The 9,943-nt window shown below is 33.6% G+C and overlaps 1 protein-coding gene across 2 annotated transcripts in view; it reads right to left on the bottom strand.

The window, feature by feature from the left end:
* Nucleotides 1–9,943, bottom strand: part of LOC107708317 (STE20/SPS1-related proline-alanine-rich protein kinase-like) — a 76,672-nt gene that overhangs the window by 54,856 nt on the left and 11,873 nt on the right. For both annotated transcript variants that reach the window (XM_016512504.1, XM_016512506.1), the window contains exons 3-10: nt 8,791–8,899; nt 8,367–8,508; nt 7,288–7,343; nt 5,075–5,184; nt 3,405–3,506; nt 1,622–1,755; nt 677–725; nt 501–566 (exon numbers count right to left, since the gene is read on the bottom strand). In XM_016512504.1, coding sequence (XP_016367990.1) covers nt 501–566; nt 677–725; nt 1,622–1,755; nt 3,405–3,506; nt 5,075–5,184; nt 7,288–7,343; nt 8,367–8,508; nt 8,791–8,899 — 768 coding nt within the window. The remainder of the gene's footprint in view (nt 1–500; nt 567–676; nt 726–1,621; nt 1,756–3,404; nt 3,507–5,074; nt 5,185–7,287; nt 7,344–8,366; nt 8,509–8,790; nt 8,900–9,943) is intronic.

The following is a 9,943-nucleotide window of genomic DNA, read 5'->3' as shown; positions in this document are numbered from 1 at the left end:
ACAAGATAGATAGATAGATAGATAGATAGATAGACAGACAGACAGACAGATAGATAGATAGATAGATAGAATGGCAGAATTAAATTATAGAATGATAGAACGATGGAACAGACGAATGTTACAATGATAAGAGTGTTAGAACATTAGAATGTTAGATAGAATATTAAAATGATAGACAGAGCGACAGATAGAATGATAGATAGAACGTTAGATGGACAGACAGACTAAACACAGTGAACAGAGTGAGGGACAGAGTTCACCAGAGAGTCCATGCATGAACGGCTCTTACAGTAATAGGTTAGAGTGCATTCAGTATCAGAGAGACACTCAGTGAGTGTCCTGCAGTGAGAAACATTACGGCTTCCGATCCCTCAATCAAAAGCAGCCACACTGTTTAATCAATACAGAAAGCACTTTACTGAACATGAGAGCACAGAGACTCATCTGGCCTGAGGGAGAAAATACACTCAAGCGCGTGGGGAAGAATGAGACAGCGTTACCTTTTTGGCTCTTTGGCTTATATTTGGTCCTTTACTAAGCAGCTTTTCATTCAAGTACTCTCGATTCTACAACACAGAGGCAAGAGGGGGAAAATACATAGCATATATCAGTGACAGACCACTGTGAAGCACTGGTTAAAGCATTTGAAGTATGGAGGGAGAGTATACTGCCGTACCTTAGCCTTTTGGAAAAATTTACATTTCAAAAGCTCGGCTGCAGTGGGCCTGTGGAGATGAGAAAGAGCGCTTGATGCTGATATTTTCAGACAGTTCCACATTTCAAGACACTCAACAATAAGGATTTTTTTTGTTGTTGTTCTGGCCAGTAGTTCAGATATTACTTGACCTGGCGACATTTTCACTGGCCACTGTTTCAAATTTGGAGCATGCATAAATAAATAAATGTGTGCGTGTGTGTGTGTGTTAGATTACTGTATTTTATTTCATATCAATATTATATAAATATTAATATTATATAATATCTATTTGACACATTGAATTAACTTTTACTAAGTCCATTCCAAATAAAATATAATATTTTATATTTTATATATTTTATCAAATATAGACATTAATATAATATCTAACATAAAATACTGCTATACAATATATGTTCCATTAGTTTATTGTACAGCGAAATCTATAATTAGCCATTTATATCAATATTGCTATTGTTCTATAATTTTAAAGTATATATATATATATATCACACAATTAAAACTATTTATAAACACTTTTGATTCGAGCCCAACATTCCAAATTATGCATTTGTAATTATGCATTATATTTAATAAAATATAATATTTGAGATCAATCTATCTAAAATAATATTTAAAAATCTATTTGAGCTACTTTGTCTGTGTGGCATTTCTTTTATTGACTGCGATTTATCTTTAGAGAGACCAAATGGCGAGCAAACGAAGGACAGACAATGAACTGCTATTCAATAATATACCCAACACAATTGGAATCAATATGTTTGCTTCTAGCATTAAGGCCTTTGCTGAAGCTTCTGGTCATGCAAGGAAACAGTTCTGAAGTCTGCACACCATTCAGCATTCTCAGACACAAATTTACTCATTTCTGTAAAGAAGTAAGGCAGGTTTGTCAATTCAGATTACCTCTTGGCAGGGTCCTTCTGAAGGCACAAGGATATAAGTTTTCTAAAAGATTTCCCATACTTCTTAAGCATCTCTTTGTCCTCAACCCCAGTCTCCAAGGTTGGAGGATCGTTCTGCAGCGTGAGCATTAAAACCTGCAAAACAGCAGAAAGACTTCAGATATGAAAACAGATACGATAGAATGAACGAAAGAGCGATTGATAGATAAAGTAGATAGATTTATTTATATATTTATTCATTCATTCATTGACTTTTTAACGCCATGCCAGCATCAAGGCTATTTTCATGGCAATCTCAGAATAAATTAAACAAGGTATACAATTAACAAAAAGTTATAAAAGACGTTTCAAATCTACACAAGACAAAAATTCTAAAATACATTCAGGTGATAACTTTTTAAATAAATCAGTTAAACACACCTCTGAATAAAACCGTTGTCTATTTACATTAAAAACAGTACAATCTAATAAAATATGCTTCACAGTCATTTTTGTTTGGCAAGTAAGGCATGATGGTGGTTCTTCACCTTTTAATAAATATCCATGTGTAAGTCTTGTATGACCTAAAGGACACCTTGTAAAAACAACTTGGTCATACCTAGATTTAAAATGAGTAAAAAATATTTTTCTTACACTAGGATTTATTTCATATAGCTTATTTTCGTGACATTCACCCCATTCCATCTGCCACATGTCATTAATATAAGAGTTTATCACAGGTTTGACATCACAGAAAGGAATTTGACACTCAATGTTACACTACTGTCAAATATTCAGGTTGAGTGCTTCTTTTTAAAGTAGATAGAACAAAAGAACAATAGAATGAACAGTAGTTAAACTAACAAACAATAGACAGACAGATAGATGAATGGAATGACAGAAAAAAATGGATGGATGGATGGATAGATGGATGGATGGAGTGACAGAACATGGATGACTGGATGGATGCAAGGATGGAAGGATAAAAGAATGGATGGATGCATAAATGGAATGACAGAAAATATTGTATATATGGTTGGATGGATGACAGAATGACAGATGGATTGATGGATGGGTGGGTGGGTGTTTGGATGGATGGATGGATGGATGGATGACAGAAAATATTGTATATATAGATGACAAATGGGTGGGTGGGTGAATGGATGGATGGGTGGGTGGATGGATGGATGACAATAATAGATGGATAGATGGATGGAGTGACAGAACATGGATGACTGGATGGATGGGTGGATAGGTGGAAGGATGGATGGATGGATGGGTGGGTGGGGGGGTGTTTGGATGGATGGATGGTTGGATGGATGGATGACAGAATAATAGATGGATAGATGGATGGAGTGACAGAACATAGATGACTGGATAGATGGAAGGATGGAAGGATAAAAGAATGGATGGATGCATGAATGGAATGACAGAAAATATTGTATATATAGATGACAGATGGATAGATGGATGGATGGATAGATAGATAGATAGATGAATGCATGAATGGCATGACAGATCAATATACTGGACACTCTGCAAAACATTTCCTTTTCCGATTTTCTGAAAGAAAGCCTGAACAATATCAAAGTAGATATAAATTCTGATCATTTTCATTCTAGATGACCTGCTGCTCACATTAGATACGGTTCAGCTGTGCAGGCTTTGCATTCATTTAGTTAATATCGGCAATACAGACAATTAAAATGCATCTCCAACTCTTGAATTACTTTGTGTAACTGTTATAATTCCATATGCAAAAGAGGTTATGAATGGTCACATGATCTGACGGTCGTCGTGTTTACCTTCATAGGGGGGTAGCGATGATACGGCGCAGAGCCTGTCGCCAGTTCAATGGCAGTGATTCCGAAACTCCAAATGTCAGCTTTGAAGTCGTAACCCCGCACCTGTGGTCACATGACATGCTACTGTAACTGTTCATCAGATGATGGAATAACAGACTATAACAGACCCACACCAGTCATAAACAGCGCTTCTTTCACGGCAGATTATTCCAATTATTAAACAATCTCTATGATCTGCACTAGAACAGTTGAATGGTTATTAATAATTCATAGTATCAGAAGATCTCTTAGAAATCGTCTAGCTGTGAACACTTTCCTGGTGCCAAGATCCATTATATTTACAGTAAATGACAGAAACACGTTGGCAAAACCTGTTACAAAACCTAGTGAGTGTCTTTCTTCTTAGGCAGCAACTTTGCAATTGATTCAGTTAGCATATTGCTGACCTAAATCCATGATACTCGAAGCACAAAAATGAATAGCACACAGAAATATTGAGTAAAATAGTCCATTCAAATTAAACTTGGGATGAGTATAATTTTGTTTTTATTTTTGCTAGAAACTGACACCTTGAATTCAGCAAAGACAGATTAAATTGATGTGTGACACGACATTAACATTGTTATGAAAGGTTTATATTTTAAATAAATGCTGGCTTGAACGTTCTTTTCATCAAAAAATCCTAAAAATAACTGTTTTCAACATTTATAATAATAAGAAATGTTTCCTGAGCAGCAAATCAGCATATTAGATGATTTCTGAAGGATCATGGAGGATTCTGAAGGACACTGAAGACTGGAGCAATGATATCTGAAAATTCAGCTTTTCATCACATGAATAAATTACATTTCAAAATATGTGGCCCTGGACCACAAAACCAGTCATAAGGGTCAATTTTTCAAACATAGATACAACTATTTGAAAATTTGGAATCTGAGGATGCAAAAAAATTAAAATATTGAGAAAATCGCCTATAAAGTTGTCCTAATGAAGTTCTTAGCAATGCATATTACTAATCAAAAATTAAGTTTGAATATATTTACAGTAGGAAATTTACAAAATATCTTCATGGAACATGATATTTACTTAATATCCTAATGATTTTTGGCATAAAAGAAAAATCTATAATTTTGACCCATACAATATATTTTTGGCTATTGCTACAAATATACCCCAGCGACTTAAGACTGGTTTTGTGGTCCAGGGTCACATATGTTCAAATTAAAAATAGTTATCTGAGATTATAATAATATTTCACAATATTACTGTTTTAACTGTATTTTAATCAAATAAATGTAGCCTAGGTAAGCAAGCAGAAGAGACTTCTTTCAAAAATATGTAAAAACTGTAGTGTAGGTTGAACTATTTTGTACATGACGCTTTTCAATATTGAATGAATATTAAGTATAATCAACATTTCTCTCTTTGATTTATGAGTTTGTTTCAGGATCTTTATGTGATTGTCTTGTGTCTTCTATGGATACATGCAATGCTGCTTTAGAATTAGGTCAAAATAGGGTTTCTTAGTGTTTACTAACCTTCTATAACAACCTTCACGTTAAGTGTGCATCTATCAATGATTTAAAATGCAGTCTATGTAGACCACTCACTTGGTATTTGAAACAGATCCACTTGTAAATGTTTAATGTAGGTTCTCTGAGCACACTGACCTGCTCCATCACCTCTGGAGCCATCCAGCACGGGGTCCCCACGAACGTTTTCCTCACTTTGTGTCTAGTGACATCTCCACCAGTGGCCAGAAAAGCACTCACACCAAAATCTAAAGAGAACGATTAACAACCTCATCATACGTCTGATGCACAAACATCTACTGCAAAATCGGTTGACAGTTGGAAAGCAAATATTTAAATGCATATTTAATTTGACATGCATGAAAATGAAAGATAGACACATAGTCTGATAAATTGCTTCTACTGTCACATACCGTTGTGTCTATAAAAGTCAGTGAAAATATTTCTTTCCAAAAATGACAATTAGACGTGAACTATGATATTTGTACAGAGCAACCTTTTGAACAGACTGTGTCTTTCTTTCACAGCTTTGTTTGCATTTGTGTCAAACATCTACTGTGCTTTCAATAATCAGAAAAGATCTCTTTGTGAACAAATCCTCACAAAATAGTATATCAAAAACAAAGTCCTTTTTAACCCCAAAATCCCTTTTATATATATATAATACATACATATATATATATATATATATTATAATATTATAATATTATACATTATTTACAATAGCATGTAGCATGTCCATGAGAACCTAATAAGAATCATAATTGAAAATAGTGACAATTAAAAAAATTTAAAAAAAGTTTAAAAAAATACTTTTTTTTCAACGAGAATTTAAGAAAATGTGTTTATTAAATTAAATTTCATAATATTATTTCACAATGCACACAACCTTAAGTGTCCTAAAAATAGGCCTTATTTTTGTTATGCTAAATCTTATTGTATATATTTTTTAGGGGTTGAAATTTGACCTGGACACATTCTTTTTATAAGATTAAAAATTTTTTTTTTAAAAACTTGTCTGTCAAACATTTCAATCGAAAACTCTCTGATGTGAAGTACAATCTGAACAAAGCCGAGCCAAGGTCACTAGTGGAAACCCTTTACATAAAACCGATCAATATTCTAGAACTAGATCAGCCAGTTTCCCCCCAGGGACGGAAAAAGCCTCATTTCAGGAATTTAACACTTCTCCACACTACAATCAATGTGTCTCAGGCCTGTTTTTCTGCTCTCCTTTATGTGGCTCTAACACACAAATTCATAAAACAAAATGAAACAGAGAACAAAAGTGGAGAATATATTATCTGTTAATAATCAAACCATAATTAACCTCAATGAAAGAAATAAAAAAATTTTTAAAAACTTAAAGTGGCTTTACTTACTGATTAAATCACAGCCAGGTTATTGCTTTTATAGTTAGCATAATTAAAGCTAATTACCATGGTTTAAAAAGCAATATAATCTCTCTAAAGGCCCATAAATGTTGCTTTTTAGATTGACAACCAGTATTAATTAAAGCAGGATTTTTACAGCTAAAGAAAGCTTAATTACCTCATGGCTATAAATAACTTCTTAAAGAGCTGAAATAATTATGCAACTGAATTAAGAGTGCATTGGTCAAAATCAGTTAAGAGCAACAAAGAATTTTAAAATATATTATGAGTCATACATCTTTTATATATCTTTTTTATGTTTTCCCTAAACTAATTAAATTTTTCGTGACCATTTTACCTGCTATCTTACTCCTACAATTAAACAGGCAGTTTTTTTGGTTGCAGTTTCTTTAAAGGAACACTCCACTATTTTTGAAAATAGGCTCATTTTCCAACTCCCCTAGAGTTAAACAGTTGAGTTTTACCTTTTTCGAATCCATTCAGCCGATCTCTGGGTCTGGCGGTAGCACTTTTAGCTGTAGCTTAGCATAGATCATTGAATCTGATTAGACCGTTAGCATCTCGCTCAAAAATGACCAAAGAGTTTCTATATTTTTCCTATTTAAAACTTGACTCTTCTGTAGTTACATAGTGATGTAAGAAAACGGTAAAACTCAACTGTTTAACTCTAGGGGAGTTGGAAAATGAGCCTATTTTAAAAAATAGTGGAGTGTTCCTTTAAGACATCTATGTAAATGTTCACTTTGCATGTGAAATAAGATGAAGAACGTATTTGCAAGCTGCGGATTTGTTGTCGAGCCAATCGCGTATTTAACTGCCCCATGAAAAACTCTGGAGATGTTAAATGCCAAGATGTTGGTTGTTAACTTACTAAGACAATAAAAAAAGGATCAAAACATTTCAGAAAATCTACACGTTTCAGCAAAGTCAAAGTCAAAGTCAAGCAAAGCCACAAACCTGCGATCTGCACCGATCCATCTTCTCCCAGTAGAATATTACCAGCCTTCACGTCCCTGAGGTCAAACCAAGACAAAGCACATCCATGTCATGGTTTATTATAATCTTAAACATTAACAATAACGCCAGTGGCTGAAGAATGAATCCGCATGTTTATGAATTTTTCAGACCATTATTACAGCAGCGATGGCCTGGTGGGAAAAGACCTCATTAGTATTTTCCAGCACTTAATATTCAGAGGAACTTAATTAAATCATATGTTACACTGGTCTCACAAAAACAGACGTTTGACTATCAGTATAAAGTCTGGCCCACTTAGCATCTTATTTGGACACTTAAAGGAATAGTTAACCCAAAAATGAAAATATGCTTAAAATTTACCTCAGGCCATCAAAGAATCCACACCACTCCAGTCCATCAATTAACATCCTGTGAAGTGAAAAGCTGTGTGTTAGTAAGAAACAAATCCATCATTAAGACATTTTAGCTTTCAACTGTCACTTCTGGCCAAAATATGAGTCCATAATCCATAATAACGCTTCCTCCAGTGAAAAAGTTCAACCTTGTTGCATCAACATATTTGTTTAGAACAGTTTTCCAAGACTGTTTTTGCATGTAAACGGTGCTTGATCTGTGCATATTTCTCTCCTGATTCAGACGAGACAACTTTTTCAATGGAGAAAGCAATATTATGACTAGAGAACAGTTTGAAGTTAATCCTAATAATGGATTTGTTTTTTACAAACACACAACTTTCCGCTTCACGAGACATTACCTGATGGACTGGACTGGTGTGGATTATTGTGATGTTTTTATCAGCTGTTTGGACTCTCATTCTGACGGCACCCATTCACTGCAGAGGATCCATTGGCGAGCAAGTGATGTAGTGCTAAATTTCTCCAAATCTTTTCAGATGAAGAAAGAAAATCATCTAGATCTTGGATGGCCTGAAGATGAGTAAGTTGTCAGCTAATTTTTTATTTTTGGGCAAACTATTCCTTTAATCAGAGAGAGACAGTCTGAAAGGCATGCGAATTGACCAGCCACAGTTCAATTTGTTATTGTCCTTTTTTCTTTACCTGTGAATCTGTCCATTTTTGTGTAGATAATCTAATCCCTCCAGGACTTCCTTCAATATGGTTGCTATTGTAGATTCATCTAGGACACCGTTTTTATGCTCTCCTTTGCTGAATGAGTGCTTTATGATGTCTAACACTGATCCTGGATGAATAAAAAGGTTTGTAATCACACAAAATTCTTCAAATCTACAAAATAATACATGCATATAACACATACAGTGACTGCAAATAGTATTCAGACATACAAACTATATGAATTACTATATGAAATGCCAAATCAAGTGATAATTATTTTAAAGAAATTAAGCACACGCACACTTCTCAGGCAAAACATTTTAGAAAATAAGCTTATTTTAAGTGATGAAACAACACATATGATGTTGAAATGAACATGTCCATAGTTAATTGAAATTATTTTTCTCACCTCCACTCAGGAGCTTCATGACCAGCCAAAGTTCATCTTTCACAACAAATGAAGTGTAGTAGGTGACCACGTTGGGATGGTAACACTGGCTCATGGCTTGAATCTCTTTCTGTGGAGACACGTGGAGGTGTCTAGCTTTATAATGCATGTCTGTAATAATGTCCATGTGCTTTATAAAGCATGCACATCAAAGTAATCGCAATGGTAAGAACAGAGAAACTCTTGAACCGATTTATAATAAACAGTAATCTCTAGAATGAGATTAGAATAGAAGGAGTCTGTTAAGTACAAGGCCAGGCCATATTTCACACCAAAATCAAAAGAAAGGAGGAAGAAATTTAAGCCCATGTTTATGACTATTATTTGTTTATTTATTTATTTATTTTTGACAAAACACGTAAATAACAATTACTCACATTTTCTTCCAAATTTCATTACCATATTGGAAAAACTTAAAAATTACTGTATGACCTTTAATTAATACGAATTAAAAATTGAATGTAATAAAAGTTTGATTGATTTACATGAATCAGTTCAATCGTGGAATGAAATCACTGTCCATTTCAATTATTTCATTCAATTTGATTCAACAATTAATTCGAGCCATCATTCAAAAGTAATTTTTCTGTGTAAATGATTTAAATGTTTTAGCAAAAATAAGCAAGTACATTTTTCTGTTATGTTCCTACATTTTGTTATATTGGTGTAATTACATGAAAATTATTAGTAAAAAACATTAGATCTTTAGTGTATTTTTAAACTTACATTAAACATTTTGAATCTTTGGTTGAAATGACACACTGTAAAAAATGACCGTGAATTTAACGGTAAAAAACTGTAAAAATGCTACAGTAAAAACCTGTTAAATGGTTAACGGTAAATTCCCCTACTATATACGGTGAAAAAACTGTATTGGACATTACATGTATTGGACATAAATTTTACGGTAGTAAAATTTTTGGAAGTAAAAAAGGCCGTATAATTTACAGTGAATAACCGTAAATTGACATTCCCTGTTGAAATAACTATGTTTCTTAGTTTTTTTCTTATCAGTTTTGTATATTAGGGTTGTGTGTTACACCTAATGTTGTTAAATGAATGTTTATTGCATTATTTCAGTATCATGTGTGTCACCATGATGGGGTTTAGTGTT

This window comes from Sinocyclocheilus rhinocerous, unplaced genomic scaffold, assembly GCF_001515625.1.
Source record: "Sinocyclocheilus rhinocerous isolate Xijiao unplaced genomic scaffold, SAMN03320098_v1.1 scaffold2251, whole genome shotgun sequence".
Taxonomy (NCBI): domain Eukaryota; kingdom Metazoa; phylum Chordata; class Actinopteri; order Cypriniformes; family Cyprinidae; genus Sinocyclocheilus; species Sinocyclocheilus rhinocerous.
The sequence above is the reverse complement of the archived record's forward strand: the minus strand, read 5'-3'. Positions and strand labels throughout refer to the sequence as shown.